Source organism: Chionomys nivalis, chromosome 16 (genome assembly GCF_950005125.1).
Source record: "Chionomys nivalis chromosome 16, mChiNiv1.1, whole genome shotgun sequence".
NCBI classification, from domain to species: Eukaryota; Metazoa; Chordata; class Mammalia; order Rodentia; family Cricetidae; genus Chionomys; species Chionomys nivalis.
In genome coordinates, this window is record NC_080101.1 from 40,945,124 (window position 1) to 40,961,798 (window position 16,675).

The 16,675-nt window shown below is 36.8% G+C and overlaps 1 protein-coding gene across 2 annotated transcripts in view; it reads right to left on the reverse strand.

Moving 5' to 3' along the window:
- Positions 1–16,675, reverse strand: part of Mms22l (MMS22 like, DNA repair protein) — a 109,771-nt gene that overhangs the window by 18,996 nt on the left and 74,100 nt on the right. For both annotated transcript variants that reach the window (XM_057790671.1, XM_057790670.1), the window contains 4 exons: positions 13,129–13,322; positions 8,809–8,959; positions 5,401–5,549; positions 4,356–4,498 (listed from right to left, as the gene is read on the reverse strand). In XM_057790671.1, coding sequence (XP_057646654.1) covers positions 4,356–4,498; positions 5,401–5,549; positions 8,809–8,959; positions 13,129–13,322 — 637 coding nt within the window. The remainder of the gene's footprint in view (positions 1–4,355; positions 4,499–5,400; positions 5,550–8,808; positions 8,960–13,128; positions 13,323–16,675) is intronic.

Below are 16,675 nucleotides of genomic sequence, written 5' to 3' on the forward strand. Positions count from 1 at the left end.
TAAAGCTTTCTACATAGACTGGCTAATAATTCATGACTGGAAATCTCCAGATTCCTACAGGAAAAAGTTGCAAGCAGCATTACCAAATTCTTACAAGTAAAAACTCTTAACTAAGCTCTATTATGTGAATTGATGTGCTTCACAGTTTACAACTTAAAGAATATTCTTCAGGAGCCATTGACTAGGTAGCTTAATGTTCTGCATGGAGGAGATGGAAAATGTGGATGAGAGGCTAAGGATGGGTCAACCGAGAGGTGGTCAACAGAAACATGAGGAGGGACATTAAGAAAAGAAAGAAAAAGAGATAATAAACCCAACAACCTCGGAGGAAGGTGAGGGTAAGCAGGCTGTATGAAGCTATAAAAGACAAAAGAGGTAACTATAGAGATGGGTTAGAAAGCTTGAGAAAGTTTTAAACCACTCTGGAACTCACAAAGGCTTTCAATGGCTTACGTGACAACCATAAATGGCACCAGTGTGACCCTTCTTACTGGCTCCTAGTGGATAGAGCACAAAGCACATAGGTGTAAGCAAACAGTAAAAGAGCACAGATGCTGAGAGCACTGTTAGAGCAGTTGACAAAAACTCCCAAGAGGTCTGATTAGGTTGAATAAGAAAGGAAGCACAGCCTTGAGGGGCTAAATGGAAGTAAGTCACATGGAATGAAGAAAAGCTAAAAAATTCAGTGAAGGGGGCAAATGAGAAGAGATATATCTTATTAAACCTTTTTTGTTTAGCTTTCTGTCCTTTAACCATTTCATTCTTCAGAAGGTCGCCAATTTTTAACCACAGTTCCCTTGAGCACATGCTAAGCGTAAGTGCCTTGAAAAACTTTTATGGTGATATGCAAGATATTCATCAGTATGGCTATAGGATAGGGCCATTTCAGGTTCCCTCTCCTCAGCTGCCCAAGGAACTAACTGGGGACATCTCCCTGGACACCTGGGAGCCCCTCTAGAGTCAAGTCTCTTGCCAACCCTAAGATGGCTCCCTTAATTAGGATATATACTTCCCTGCTCCCATATCCATCCTTCCTATATCCCAACCATCCCATTCTCCCAAGCTCCCCCCATCCTCCCCTTCTCACTTTTCTTTCCCCATTTCCCCTTACCCCCATCCCACCCCACCCCCAAGTTCCCAATTTTTGCCCGGCAATCTTGTCTACTTCCAATATCCAGGAGGATGGACTTTTCTTGCTTAGATCATGATACTCACTAATTGGGAACCTACACTTTCTCAAGGAGAAAAAAGGAGCTAGTAGGAGACAAGTGGGAACACCATTATTAAAGAATCCAAATTCACAAATATACATAGCTAGAAAAATATCTTGAATGATGTTTCAAATAACTCGGAAGCTTTCTTTGCTAGTATGCCAAAATTTTCAAGTGATGTTTCTTAAAGGACAGTAGTAACTAAATTGGAGACTTTCATTGACTCTAAAGCCACATTAATAAAATTAATTCAGTAAATTTGAATGAAACTATTACATATCAATGCTTGCTAAAATGCACTTGGAAATTTGAGAAAGTTAATGAGTGATATTGCTTCCCAATATTGACATTTCTATACTGGACACACACACACACACAAAACCCAGGTGAAAAAAAAAACGATACACATTGACACTGTCCCTTTCCTAGAGAAGTCTCTAAATATCGGGAAGCTCTCAGCACATGAATGTTCACGCAAATTTCCTAAATTCTAACTTTTTTGAAAAGCTGAACTACATTATTAGCAACAGATACTGTCAGTTGTTTTCTTTGAAGTGATAGGCTTACTTACTTCATTTCTGAAAAAAAGAAATGTCTGCCAAATGCCCAAGTCTGAATAATAACATTTTGTGAGATTTCTTTCAAGATAAAAGCAGTCAATTCAGCTTGCGACTCAAGTGCTCACAGGCTCTTTCTTTAGACAATGCACTGCTTTGGCACACTGGAGTCCTTCACTTGCACTCATTGCATTTTCATTTGGAGAATGAGATTGAGGGTTGAAATTTGCTAAAATTTAAATTTTACTTCCTAATTAATACTTTTTAAAAAATGAACGAGCTCTACTTTTCTGTGAGTGCATAAAACATACTTTTTAAATAATCCAAGGGGCTTGTGTATGCTAACATGCTCACAGGATTTGAGCAAATTTGTCAGTATAGTATTGAGATTGAGAACATCTTGAGAAGGTTCAGTAACTCCCAGCGGTCTATTACCCACATTTGAATATTAGTGATCATAGTGCCTCAATAACTATGTTTAAACTCCCCCCGACTAAAAACTATGTTATTTCTCTATCTATCTATCTATCTATCTATCTATCTATCTATCTATCTATCTATCTATCTATCTATCTATCTATAAATGTGCCCACAGAGGCCAAAAGAGCTGGAATTAACTGGTTGCTAGCTGTCATGTGGGTGTTGAGAATTAAACCTGGGTTCCCTGTAAGAGCAACAAGTGATCTTATCCAATGAGCCATCTCTCTAGTACCATAGTGTGCTTCTTAGTACTCTGATGATAACTTCTCATATACCATATCATGCTGTTATTTCTATGCAGAAAAAGCACATTAAGCCAAACATTGGTACTTTATAAAAAAGTCTACTTATAAGAATGGACCTAAATTGGTGCTTGGGCTTTAGATTTTTGGAGGACTTCACACTATGATTCTCTTGAATCACATAAAAATGGCCTTACCTTAATCTTGTACAATATCCATGCAATCAATAGGTTTTATATTGGACACCTGCCTTCATTCTCCAAGTCTAGAATTCACCAAGGGAATATATGTAACTAGAAATGGACACTAAGTGCTAATGAGTTTCTCTGGTCAACAAAATCTGATGTTTTGGCACAAATTGTTCCTCCAGAATTAACTATGCCCCTCGCTGGGAAGACTCACAGAAGGGGTGTGTGTGTGTGTGTGTGTGTGTGTCGCACGCGTGCATTGGTGCCCATCCAGATTTCATCCCATGCAACTCTCCGCTGCATTTGGTAGTTTTGATCCCTTTTCTAAAACAGGTCAAAGTGGCCACATGAGAACTAGAAGAAATCTGAAATCTACCCTAGGGAGCAATATTCTATTCACTCCTTTCAATTTCTCCTAAATGTGTACCATAATTTATATTACTTTTGCTAATTTTCATAAGGTCAAATCAGACTCACCTAAAAACTTTATGCTCTTTAAAAGGTAAATTCTAAATACTTTACACCAAGACACTCTGACTCTTTCCTACTGATGAAATCTACTGACAGATTGGCATTAAGTATTTAAAGACATTGTATCATTATTTTAACCTTTGTGTATCTTAAATTCTCAGATCAGTAAACCTCTTCTTAGATCAAAGGCTACTTTAGGTTTTTCCAATCCCTAAGGAACACTAGAAAATGCTATCTAGCATTTTGCAAAAACCTATCATTGATTTATTGATAAAAAGAAAAATTCATTAGGCTGGATTAAATTAGAGGAGATCTAACTGCTAGTATAAAGTCTGCCTTCTAACTCCTTTTTTGATCCAAAACTGTTGGTCAGACTCACTTAACAGCCATATAAAATATTCGACAAAAATTTCTATTTCCCATCTGCATATTATTATGCCATTATTAGTTATCATTAGGGTTAAGAGACATCTCTGTTTGTTACACAATTGTATTTTAACTTACTAGAAATCAAAGGAATTAACTGAGTTAACAATATGGAAATAGCTTATTGGTTGTAATAATTTTCATACAAATAGAATCATATTTTCATGTAGTTAATATCAATACGCTCGAAAATCAATCTACTTTTATTGTGAATAATTTACTAAAGACAATCATTCAAACATTACTAGTTTCAGCTAGGCTTATAAAATAAACACTATCCTATGTTACATTCCTTTAAAATTAATCAAACCTAAAACTGTGAAAGGAACTTAAGAAGAAAAATTAAAAGAAATGTATTAGGTTTTCAGTTCTAACTGTATTATGAACTAGTTGGTGCTAACACTTACAGTATCAATGCAGGGTAGTAAATACTCAGCTCGAACCACTGGAGACTCTATATGTTTATAACAAATAAAGTTAGCACCTGGATTGTAATCAACCAATATCAACAAGATAGTCTTTCATTTCAGTTGGCCTGGAAAAAAAAGCTTCCATGTATTCTTTCTTAGGTTTTCATTCTTCATTAAGTATGAATTTCCTGCTATCTTTAGAGTGAACAGTCTATATCTTAGAGCAATACTTCCTTTCTTTCAGAAGTTTACAATAAAAGGCAACCAGTAATATGACTCAAGCTAAACAACTCACTTTATAGAAAAAAAATTAATATTTAAAGATTTTTCATTGATTATTTGGAAGATAACACTAATAAATGAAAACTACCTCCAGGAACTGAATAAGTGCTTGTTTGGGGTCTTCTGGGCTGGGCAAATGGTCAATTTGAGCCTTTGAGAAGATATTCTTTACTTCTGAGAGTTTAAATAGTAGCCTTGTCATTTCAGCCAGCTGTTCCATGTACTCTTTTTCTATTAAAATAAGGGAATAATCATGATTATTCTATAAACATGCAATAAAATATAAGTTGCATATACACTGGTGTGCATATATACATGTGCTGGAAATACACCTTCATTTCTGAAATATGTTATGAAAATTTTCACAATGGTAAAAACTGAATTAGGCTCCTTACAATTAACTTAATCCAGAAAGTTATTTAGGTCAAACAACTACACAAATATAAGAGAAAAAGTACAACCTTTTCTGGCAAGTCTGAGTGAAACTTATGACAGCTTACAAACAACAGCCTTTCAAAGTTATACTCCACACAGAACAGAAATGCACAAATATCTTCAGTGACTAACAGTGAAATAGAAAAACAAACTATTTCATAAAAATAGTGCAAAATATTCTAGCTGGGTATTCTTTTTAAGGTACTTAGGCCGGGCTGTGGTGGCGCACGCCTTTAATCCCAGTACTTGGGAGGCAGAGGCAGAAGGATCTCTGTGAGTTTGAGCTAGCCTGGTCTACAAGAGCTAGTTCCAGGACAGGCCCCAAAGTTATAGAGAAACCCTGCTCCCAAAAAACCAAAAATAAATAAATAAATAAATAAATAAATAAATAAATAAATAAATACAAAAAAGGTACTCGGTATGCAAGTATGTACTTCAGATATATCACTGTCTTCTTCAGGGGAAAAAGCAGTGTGTCCCCCGAGGAGCAAGTTTTGTCCTTAGTGCCAAGGAAACTAATTCTTTTAGCTTTGTATCAGTTGGTTTTGCCATATGTAGCTAAAAATAGAGTAATAATAAAAAAGAAACAGACTACCAAAGTACATTTTATATATATTGATAGCTAATCAGATTTTGAATATTCGACATTAGTTTATTTAATCCATATGCACCCCCTGCATGCTTTATATGACACTTACCCACTGCCTGTACAGAGTTCATATCCATTAGCAAATCAGGTTCAGAGAGGTGTTTTACGTGCATTTGCAAAACACAACGGATCCATGATCTTATAGTCAAGGACTGAAAAGACGTGCAGCTTGACTGAGAAAGTGCTTCACATACTGTGCTGTAGAGACAAAAGGGAAAAGGGCAGAATGTACCGAGAACAGAGCTTGTAATGAACACATTGGAGCAACTCCCTTGGCTGACTTCAGATGAATACAGTACTTCAGAAATCATGCAGATGTACATGAAAAGATCTATTAAACACCTTTGTTTTCATTTTGCATATTACAATTTTTAATTTTCCTTTTCTACTCATGGTGTATCTGTAGGTTTATGCCAAGAGAAAAAAATTAGAAAGTATGGAATAGCAAGAATGTAAAAATTATAGGCATTATAATAATGTAATAGGTAAGCAGAAATACACAAAGAACAGTAAGAACAAAAACTGGCACTATCAATAACAATTAAACAGAAGACAAAAAGCTGCTTAAGAACAATATATTTCTACATGTCTTGACTGAACAATTATGTTCTCATCCTCTTCTGTTCACTTTATAAGCACTCATTATCAAAGATAATAACACAAAATTCTAAAATACTGCCCTCAGGGAAGCAAACAAAACCTCCCTCCTTTTAAGCCAAACACATACCTGAGTCTAAATTCTAATTTATGAGGGGCTCCTGGTGACAGAAATGATAGGCATAGATTTATCTTAAACATAGCATTCTGCAAAGGCAAAACCATTTTTTTCTTATTTTGTTTTGATATATGTACAAGCATAGAAACCAAAGGTTTTGTTGGGATGTCTTTCTTTATTACTTTGTCATATTGTATTTTGAGACAGATCACTTGAAGCATACCATTTTGGGATGGCCAGCAGGCTACTATGGTCTGCCTACTTATATATATCCTAGTACTTGGGTTATGGAAGGTCACTTTTTTCCGGAGTACTTGGGATCAAACTTATGCCATTAGTTTTGTACAACTAATACCTTATGCACTAAGCCATCTCCTCAACCCTAAAACAATGCCTAATTAATTAACTAATTAATTAATTTTTAGTCAGGATCTCAATATGTAGCTCTGGCTGTCTCAGAACTTACTATGTAGACCAGGTTGGCCTCAAATTTGGAGATCCACCTGCCTTTGCCACCTGAGTATTAAGACTAATGTCCAGTTTAAAACTATTGTTAAATGTACATAAATCAGAGTTTAAACATTTTGAATAGAAGTTTTCCCTAAAAAGTATATAATGCAGAAACACAAACTGGTCATTTACTACCTATATAACGTTCTTAAATCTAAAGTTTCTTAAAGTTAAACTTTCTAAAGCAACTTTGTGCTTCAGTTTCTTCAACCATTACTAATAAACACTATTTTAAAAATAAATACTACTGTACATACATAAAAATACATATACACAAACCAGGCAGTGGTGGTACATGCCTTTAACACCGGCACTCAGGAGGCACAGGCAGGCAGATTCTGTAAGTTGGAGCCCAGCATGATTTACAGAGCAAGTTCCAGGAGAGCCAGTACACAGAGAAACCCTATCTCAAAAAAACGATAGATGATAGATAGATGATAGAGAGATAGAGAGATAGATAGATTAAAAACACATGCATGTACACACACACACAAACACACACACAATCTTCTTTGCTCCCCCAAAGACTGTATCTTGCATATCGAAGGTAGACCTCAAGTCTCCAAATAAATACATGAAATTACATTGTAAATGTTATCAGTATCATTTGGATTACAATGAGAAAAGAGAGTTGTGAGGCTAATGAACATTCAAGGAAGGCAAAAAAGAAGAGGGCTAAGCGCTACCATAAGCAGTGTCATGCTGAGGAAAGACAAATGGAGAAGACCATCAGGGTACATGAATGAAAAGACTCCAGTGGGAGCAGTTGCTTCTCAGAGAGAAGGGAAGCCTCCTGCCCAAAGTTTATGCCCAAGGACAACAGGAGAAATGAAATACTAAAGATCAAAGACAAAGGAAAGAAAATTTGAAAAAGGAAGGTGCAAGTCTGCTTTGCTGGTAACAACTTTATAAGGACATCATCTAATCATGAAGGTTGTTTAAGACAATGGACCTACTTCTTAAGAAGGCCCAGGTAACACATTTGAACTGAAACCAATACTTGTGTGAAAAAGAACCCATCATCCTCACAATGTACAACTCTGGGTTTAAGTACCAAAGCTATAGTTGGGGCTTTCAACTGAAGAACACAAGCTCATTTGGAAAAAATATGCCCAAGTCACCAACAATCCTGAAAACAACGGAGCTCAAATGTAGTCTTGCAGCTTCATATAACTCATTATGGTTACAAAAGACAGGAAAATGTCATCACTGTGAAGTTTCTAAGTAACACCATCATCACTGTGAAGTTTCTAAGTAATACCGTGCAGTCTTATATATGTGCAGTCATCAAGAGAAGTAACCATTCAATTGTATACTTTTTAAAAGGCTCAGTTTTACAAACTGGTCTTTACTTTGGGACCTAAGGGCTTCTATGCTAAGAAAATTGAGTGACTCAAGAGCAATGAATAAATAAACATTCATTATTATTAGAGAATTCTCATACCAGAAGTTCTAAAAGCAGTCCAACTGATGCTGAATTCTCTTACTTTACGAGTCAAAGCCAAATGAAAAAACATTAAGTTTCATGATGCTGACTAATCTCCTTAGAAAACAACTGACTCACTACGTCACTGCCACTCTTCTTTCACTGACTGGCAGGGGTACAAGAACTACTCATGAGGTCTCTCAGGCCTGGGTGATGATTTCACCCTCTTCATCTTGATGCTTTTATGAAGTTCCCACATTGTAAAACACCATTGCTACAGCAACTTTACCTCATTTTTTCATATATCTGTCTCTATGTATTACTGAGGTTGTTCCTCATAGCTTGTGCAGGACAGGGCAGGAGACACAGGCAGATTGAAGAACAACAACAACATGATTGAACTGGAGTGCATGGTTCATGATCAAATCTTTAAAAGACAAATCTTTAGTTTTAGTTACGTCTAAATCTGCAATAATATGCCAGTGTTTCATTGATCCAGCAATAATACCTATACAATTTTTTCTCCCTAGGGAATATAAAAAGGTCACTTTAAGATAATAAAGCAGGCTTATTAGAGTGCAAACTTATAACAATCTCTCTCTCTCTCTCACACACACACACACATTCACACAACACACACACATATCAAACCACTTAATTGAGATTTCATAATACCTGCTATTATATTGGTAAAATGTCTGCCAAATGAGAGGATATAAAGTACAGATTAGTTTTCATTAGACACATTCTTCCAGGATACTGATCAGGACTAGACTAAGGAGTATTTCTGAAATAAGGGTATATACCTGTTTTGTAGCAAATGACTTAAATATCTTGCTTCAACTTGAGGCCAGATGATATCATCCCAACCAAAAAGCTGAATTATTGAAATAACCGGCTGAGGCTGAAGATCTGATGGTGCTGTGTTTGGCATGTCTACTGCGAGCAAAGTAAAATCTAGATTTAAAAGGAGAGAAAGTTCAGATGGGACATTTTTTAATCTTCCCCTCACCTTCAATTCCAAGGAATTTAAAAGTCCCAAATAAAACATAACTTTCAGAAACGTAACTTGAGTTAAATTAACATTGTCAAATATTTGTAATCCCATCATGATCTCCGATAAGTCTAAAAGCATCTAGCTTAGTAGCATTACAGGTATGGCTCCCTCAAGTCAAGCCAGTGGGTTTTAGTAGTCTGTCTCCACCATTCAAAGGCCCAGGTAAAAGCATTTCCAGTACCTCCTTTGCTTTGACCAAGTTAATTTACTTGCCACCTGCCACACGTGCTAATGCTCACATAAATACCAACCTTTCTCTTCTATTAAATACTGGTCTTCTATGATCAAAGACACCCACTTTTTCAGAACCCACAACCTAGAAGCTAGAATCCTTATGATATCCCTTTATGTTTTCCCGAATTTGTCAACTCAGTCTGTTAAAATGAGAATTCTTCCTCCCTAAAATGTCTAGTTTTAAATCTCTTATACATCATCAAGCTACACCAGCAATAAATTCTTCTTGGTACATGTCCCAGTTTCCTGGGCTCAAAATCTCCCTAATAGCAATTTTGCCATGATCTCTTGTTTATTTGGAATTCCTGTATTCAGTGATCTATTCTCTGTTATAGTTAAAATACTCCCATCGTGATACCCAAAGCATTGGGCATTATCAATTATAACCTGTGTATAATTTCATTTTTAAGGACTTCACTTCAATAGATTTGCTTCCCAGCTTTCCTCTTGTAGGACCTGAACTCTAACAATTCTTGGCTTATAACAAATCTACAATGCTTCCTACTATATAGCTTCTTCCTATCTCTCTTCTGCTTTCCTATCTCCTTTTCCTTCTTTAGGAAATTTGATGACATAGTCCATAGCTTATACACTGTTTTCCTTTAACAGTCATACTTCTTCAATCATCTTCAATCAGTTCACTGATGCTCTGAAACAACTCTTCAGAACTGGAAGGATTACACAGACCACTAGCTGTGTAATCATGAGGTCTTCAGTTGTAATCTTGAACAGCCACATGAAAGCGGGGCAAGGCCTTGCATGCCTACCATTCTGGTGTTAGGGTGTGATGACAGGTAGATCCTGGGAACTCTCTAGCCAACTGGCTTACACTTCAGCGAGACATCGTGCTTTTATAAGGCAGAGAACTACAGAAGAACTCATGCGACTCCGTATGTACAGAAGCATTTGAACTCCCCAACCTCCTCCCCTCCCCCAAAAGCCATTCTTCAGGTTCTGGTGACTTACTTGGCCCTCCTGTTAAAGGCAATGATCAATTCTCAGGTCAGGTCTTGGGCCCTTCCCTTCCTAGTTTCCAGGGCATCACCCTTTCTTGGATCGCGTCTTACCTGCACTCCTTTCCAGTGCCCTTTTTTGCTCTCTTTAGACTACAAATCTCAACCTAGAAATACACTGTGAACTGATCCACACAAACCTTTTCTCTCCATTGATTCCTATACTCATGAAGGCTTTAGTCAGTCTCTTGGTTTTAAGGACTATTTATCCATGGATAGTTTAAAGACAAACCCCATCTCAGAAAATGTCTGGGAAGCCTAGCTTATTATAGACAAGTTCTTATTTAATGTAGTTGATTTAATGGATATCTTATATCAAAACACCTTCAAATTTAAGAATCGTCAGTTTTCTGACACAAAATGGTTCCTTCATAATCTTCTTATTTCAGCAAGTTGCTAGTTACTCTTGACTCCTCTCATGAACTATTCTGATTACCTTACCTTTTTGCTTAGCAAATTCTGTCATTTTCCGTCCTTGAGATCTGACCATTTCTGACCATCTACACTACAACTTTAATCCAAGCAGGTTTGGGTTGTTTGAATAATTTCCTAACTGCCTTAATTCTCTCTTTGCTTCCCTTTGTCTCACCCAGAAGGATCACATTTCCTCTTTTGAAAAAATACCATTTTTTTTTCTTTTTTCCCTTCTATGAATCAACCATTAGAGCCTAGAGAAGCCCACTTGCTCCACTTGGCTCAACTATCATGTTTTTTTTTTTTAAGACTTTATTGTTTATTTATTTATTAAAGATTTCTGCCTTCTCCCCGCCACCACCTCCCATTTCCCTCCGCCTCCCCCATCAAGTCCCCCTCCCTCATCATCCCCAAGAGTAATCCGGGTTCCCTGCCCTGTGGGAAGTCCAAGGACCACCCACCTCCATCCAGGTCTAGTAAGGTGAGCATCCTAACTGCCTAGGCTCCCACAAAGCCAGTACGTGCAGTAGGATCAAAAACCCATTGCCATTGTTCTTGAGTTCTCAGTAGTCCTCACTGTCCATTATGTTCAGCGAGTCCGGTTTTATCCCATGCTTTTTCAGACCCAGGCCAGCTGGCCTTGGTGAGTTCCTGATAGAACATCCCCATTGTCTCAGTGTGTGGGTGCACCCCTCACGGTCCTAAGTTCCTTGCTCGTGCTCTGTCTCCTGCTCATGATTTGGACCTTGAGATTTCAGTCCGGTGCTCCAATGTGGGTCTTTGAAAAAATACCAATTTTTTTAAAGAAGTCTTTACACTTCTTTAAAAGGTAGACACAGCCTTTCCATTACTAAACCACGCCTCAGCCTCTCACCCTTTCCTGCTCCACCTAAGCCTGTATCTGCTCCCTTTAGTTCCCTAAACACTGTTCTTTCCCTCTCACGCCCTCCTCATTTAAGTAGGTGCCGCCCCGAGCACTCTATTTAAAACTGTAGCCTACCTTTTGCCCCCGCCCCATTTTGGTTTGTTTTTGCTAGAGGTGGTGTTTGCTGTTCAACAGTAATCCAGATTTGGGAAACTGAGTCATGGGGAATCACAGTTCAACCAGCCTGGGCTACAGAGCAAAACTCTCAGAAACAACAGCAACAAATTATCTTTGGCCCCACCACTCACTAGATCATAATCTCTGTGAGAACACAGTTTTCTTGTTTGTGCTACCTCCTACACTGGTATATCCCTAGTACCTACAGAAGTTACTTTTTCTTAAATGAAGGAAATTACTCTCTTTCAACCTAAGTCTACTTCAAATCTGAAATCTGCACCTTTGACTCTGGATTTATTCGGCATTTACCTAGGACAGTGCCGACTAAATCAAGACACTACTACTTTTATTGATGGTATAGCATTCTGGATGACAGAATACAGTTCAACTTACTGAATACCAACATGTATTACTTCAGACACCACACTAGTTGGAAACCATGACCTTACCACAACATTCTAGCTATACTTAAAGTCTTAATGTACTTTGGACAAAGTCTGAACTGTTGGCAAGATTGCAATTTCTTATCTACTTTTTAAACATTCATCCCATTATTTATGGACTTTTTTTTAGTTCATCTTTCCTCATCAATTCGAGAATAAAATAAATACTGATTTAGACCATCGGGATTTTTTTGTTACTGTTATTTCTTCAAAGCATTACATTTAAATACATAAAATACTTTCAAATGAACATTATTTAAATATATGCAGCAATGCTACAAATCTCTTGCCTATTCAGGAGCTTTTTAACATATTATGGACATGATTGTTCTTTGAAAAAAATATATAATGGCCTCTTCTCAGTAAACTGAAAATATGTTCATATATTAAAACCTTGCCTAACTGTATATTACTCAGAGTCCCTGAAAGCCTAAGAACACGTATTTGGGCCAATAATCATTTTAAATAAAAATTACAATCTAAATAAAATCTAGGGGAAGTCAGAACAGTAATTCTAAGCACTTCATTCCACCCCGATCCTATCCTCTTGGTGTTTTAGGGCTATTCTCCCCAACTCCCTTGGTCTTCATACAAATTATCTAATATTTAGATTAATTGTTCAGAAAATATTAAAGTATACTACTTAAACTAGATATAATCAAATGCTACTTTGAAAACAGTTGAGTGTAAGAAAAGTTTGAGCATTCAATGTTTACATTTGAAAATTACATTTTCTTTTTAACAAATTATCATTTAATCCTTAATGATACATAAATCAAAGGTACTCAACTTAAACATGTCATTTATTTCATCATAGATCTGTCACAATGTTTGTAATAAAGCAAGAGATTGACACCAGAGGAAAATACTGACAAAAGTATGCAAAAGAAGAAAGCAATGAGCAATGAACAATTAATGCTGACCTGCAGCAGCATCTGCAAGCTGGGAGAGAGGCACAGAGTGTGTTATTCTCTGACTCTTCAGAAATGAAAAGAAATGCCTCCACAGTGCACTGGCGACTGCAGCAAGGTGGCGCTCTTTAGCCGATAATGAAGACTGAGCAATTAGGTCCACATTCTCCCTTTGAAGTTCCTGACACAATTGATGATGAACACTCCTAAAAAAGAAATAAACTATAGCTCACATTCAAGAAATCAAAGCAAAAATCATTTCAACACATTTTACTCTTTTTCATGATTATATCATGAGAAAACTGAAGGAGCACTTATATCACTAAAATCTTTATGCCAAGGCATAATGCATTTCTTGTTATTTGAAGAATGAATGATAAAATATTAAACACCATAAACTTAATGTTAATTACTAATGCCAACCATTAATTATATGATTTTTAATATGTCAGATCCAAATGAGAAATAGGCAGCTTCATACAAGGGTCTCCATTTTGCAATTTATGTGTAACAATGATTTTCCTTAGAATCTAGACATGAAAATAATTTTTAAACCATTTTCTCTTGAGGTTTTTAGGGCACATATAATGGGAGGAAGGTAAGAACATTGGCTCATGTGTGGTATTTTAAGCTGCACATTTTTCTTGCATAGGCAGAAAAGCAGCAGTCCTTGGTGCTGGTATACAAAACTGTGGGGACAGTCTTGGTTTTTGGACCAACAGGCTACGAAATCATTTTCACAGAATAAACAACAAAAAATTCTGTTCATTAACACAGCATAATTCAAATCTGTTTTAAATTGTGATTTATTATTAATTACTTTTTGGTTAGCTGAAATTAAATTTTAAACATCTTTTGGACTCTAACAGAAACACAGGTGCAGAAAACTGAGGTTAGCAGCCTGTGCAGAGGAAGAACACAGACTTCTTTCTCGATGATTGGGAAGAGAGGCATCGCAAAAGCAAGCCACAAACTAATCAAATGTTGTGTTGAATGGGGAGCGAGGCTATTTCTTTGTCTGTTCCCACCACTGCCACACCTAGAGAGCAGGAGTGACCACGAGGATCATCATCCTGCCATTTGTGCTCTTCAGCTGTACAGAAAACAGTGAGATGCAAAAAGGAAAGGAAAGAAAACCCAAGGCTTCCATTGATAGAAATTGTTTTTAACTAAGGAATGTAACCAATACTTGAAAAAATAATTAATTTAAATGTACTTTTTCTTGATGTTTTAAGCAATTCATTTAGGACATGCACCTAAAGTAATTCTACAAAGTGGTTACAACACATCTTGTCACATAACTATACACCAGTGAGTAAAAATTCTAAATATAAATTACAAAAAATACTTCTATATTAGGAGCTTCTGCCTCTTTACATCAGATTTCTGTACAATCATGCGGCACTACTTAATCTTACTTTAGGTATGAAAAAGGTGTACAAATGTCTTGGCAAAGAACACATAGAAAGCTATTCTGAAAACAAGTAAGACATCAAAAACAAAAGCCCTAGCTAAGTATCTGGTGTGTTCTGTGTGTAAAAACCTGCCTGCGATGCTCTCAATTTAAATTAGAGGCTAGAGACAGACCAGTTTAGGTCCTGTAGGTTAAAATACGATGAATCATACGTTACTAGCATTCTTTGGCAACTCAGGAATACCTTCTACACTAAAGCCCAACCAAAACAGTCACTATTTCCCCCAGATTTTAGTATCTTTTTTCAGTATACTGACTTTAAAAGATAATTAAGACTGTATTATTCACTACTTCTATATAAGTCACTTCTTTATTCACTAAAACATACTCCCTAGGAAATACTAACATTTCTAACTAGTTTCTATGTGTAAGAAACTCTCTCACCTACAATGTTAATTAATCATCTCATCTGCTGGGATTGGTGGGGCACACCTGTAATCTCTACACACAGGAGGACAAAGCAGAGGGACCATGAGTATGAAGCTATTCTGGCTACACAGCAAGATCCTACCTCAAATATGGGGAGTGAGTGAGGGAATCAGTCTGCCAATCCTCACAAGTAACAAAATAAACTCAGAGTAAATTAAAGATTTTTATATAGGACCTGAAGAGCCAAGGAGCTTTTGAACATGACCCCAAAATATAGGAAGGAAACACAAGCTAAAACATTTCTGTACCACAATGGAAACAATCAACTTAAAACAAAATCATAGAGAAAATATTTACAAACTACACATATGACAGGGGTCAATATACAGAACAAAGTTCAAAATCTCATCATTAAAAAAAAGAAAAAATGACTCTAAAATATTTCAGACATGTCTCAAAAGACTCCACACAAAAAGCTAACAGGTATATCAAAAATAATATAAAAATTAAAACCACTTGGGAGGCAGAGGCAGGTGGATCTCTGTGAGTTCGAGACCAGCCTGGTCTACAGAGTGAGTTCCAGGACAGGCTCCAAAACCACAGAGAAACCCTGTCTCAAAAAACCAAAAAAAAAAAAAAAAAAACAAAACCATAATGAGGTATTTTCATTTTAGCTAGGAATAGTTTCTATAAGGGAAGAATTGTAGGGGAAGAAATGAAGAGTGGATTTGATTGAAATACACTACATGCATATATGAAATTCCCAATCAATAACTCAATAAAATTTCTATTTGCAAAGGCATCTTTCCCTACTACTAACTTTTAAAAAGGGGGAAATGCTAATAAGTCTGTACAGAAAGATTTGTTTTTTGTTCTCTTTTCTTTTCCCTGTACCCTTATATCTCAAAGATAGAGATGTAAATTATCTACTCGTTTTGTTTGCTTGCTTTTGTGTTTTGAGATAGGGTTTCATAGTGTTATGTAGCCATGGCTGTCCTAGATCTCACTTTATAGACCATGCTGGCCTATAATGCAGAGATGACTACCTGTCACTACCTCCTGAGTACTGGAATTAAAGGTGTGCACCACCACTGCCCCACTAGTATCTACTGTTTTGAATAAACATGTACTCTGGTTTAAAGACTGGCAGTTGCTATATAGGAAAATAGGCAAACTAGTGCTGGTGAGAATGGAGAGAAAGGGGAACCCTTTTACACTATTGGCAGAGATTCATTATGTTTTTTTGTCACTATGGGGGTTCCTCAAAAAATTAAAAGTGCATGGTCATGAGCCAGCCAGCCCATGCCAGAGCATGAATCCAAAGGAAATGAAGTCAATGTGTCAGACATCTACATTCCTATTTACTACAGCACTACTTACTACACACAAGAAATGGAAACAATGTTCCATCCATCAAGTGATGAACGGACAGAGAAAATATGATAAACATGAGAGAGTATTACTCAGCCATAAAAGAAGAAAATTCTGAGGCTGCAAGACAACTTGGCTGGTAAAATGCTTGCCAAGTGGTGCGGTTAGAGTTTTGACTACTGTGATAAAACACCATGACCAAAAGCAAGCTGGGGGAAAGGGCTGATCTGGCTACTACTCCCACACTGTAGTATATCATGGAGGTCAGGCCAGGGACTCTAAGAGGGCAGACACCTGAATGCACAAGCTGATGCAGAAGGATCCCTTGGGGCTTGTTGGTCAACT